The sequence below is a fragment of the Penaeus monodon genome, chromosome 29 (assembly GCF_015228065.2).
Source record: "Penaeus monodon isolate SGIC_2016 chromosome 29, NSTDA_Pmon_1, whole genome shotgun sequence".
NCBI lineage: Eukaryota > Metazoa > Arthropoda > Malacostraca > Decapoda > Penaeidae > Penaeus > Penaeus monodon.
Window position 1 is genome coordinate 23,531,028 of NC_051414.1, and position 1,132 is coordinate 23,532,159.

General features: G+C 35.4%; 1 protein-coding gene across 1 annotated transcript in view; it reads right to left on the minus strand.

Annotated features, from left to right (window-relative positions):
* Window positions 1-1,132, minus strand: part of LOC119592039 (integrator complex subunit 7-like) — a gene marked incomplete at its 3' end in the record, with an annotated part of 57,154 nt that overhangs the window by 52,353 nt on the left and 3,669 nt on the right. Inside the window, 4 exon segments of the mRNA XM_037940834.1 lie at window positions 306-420; window positions 422-454; window positions 589-688; window positions 788-982. Of these exon segments, the coding sequence (XP_037796762.1) occupies window positions 306-420; window positions 422-454; window positions 589-688; window positions 788-982 (443 nt within the window).

Here is a 1,132-nt window from a genome sequence, read left to right on the forward strand (position 1 = left end):
AAAAAAAAAACACTGATCAATATTTTCAATGATTTCTGCAACTACTTTTGTAGTTTGTATTCGACAGAATATATTTTGCGAGGGGCCTCATTTATATAAAAAGAAAAGAGCAAAAAGAAAAACAAAATTTTTGGAACCATAGGAAGACAGAGTTGTATTTTCAAGATTGGTAGGTGGAAGCATGTTTTGTATTCCCCAAACAATTACAATGTTTCCTAATGAGAAAGGCTCTCTCAAAATGATAATCTTAAGACTGCAACTGTTTTATTTTGTTTTATTGATAATAACAATACTTTTAAACTCACCAAGCATGTTCGAAGACCAGCGGGAATAAATTCTTCGGAATTAGCTACATTATTATCGTCAGGTTGCACAGCACACACCACACTTTGAAGGAGACTAAGGGCTGCACAATGTGCTCCTCACATACCCTCTTGTGTTCTGCTCTTCATGCCTATGAGAGATGTTCCAATTCTTATATTACAAAGCAGTGTTTACTCTATTACCCTGTGTTACATACATACAGATATTGGTATGAAGTTTATGCAGATGCTAATAACTTTATAGTGATACCAAATTCATACTTACATGTATATAGCAATGTTAGTAAAGAGCTGTATGGCTCTGCAAGCAACCTGGATATTCCCATCATAAACACATTCTCTGCACAAATCCACAAGTGAACAGTCTGTAAAAATTATAAAATTGTTTGAAGTATGTGAAAAGTCAACTGCAATAAACAATCATAATCAAGCTTATGTAAATATATATATGGTCTCATCTTTACCTGGAGTCAAAGTTATACGTGGTAATGCAGGAGCAGCAGTTAAAGATGCCAAAACAGAGAGAGCTGTTGTTGTCATGGCAGCATTATGCTGTGATGATCTAGTGAACTCAACCAGTATTTCAACATTTTCTGCTGACCATGCATGAGGTGCTGCTTCTGCTAGATAACCCAGTTCTCCCAACACTGCTTGGCGTACTCCAGGCGAGTTTTCCTTCTCAAGATATCCCATCAACAGATCCACCTTCATTTGATTAGAAATGTTCCACAATCAGCATAAAAAAACAAATATTCTTATGTAATAGTTAGGCATTTTTATAAACCCAAATTGAATTTGTAAGCCTGGCT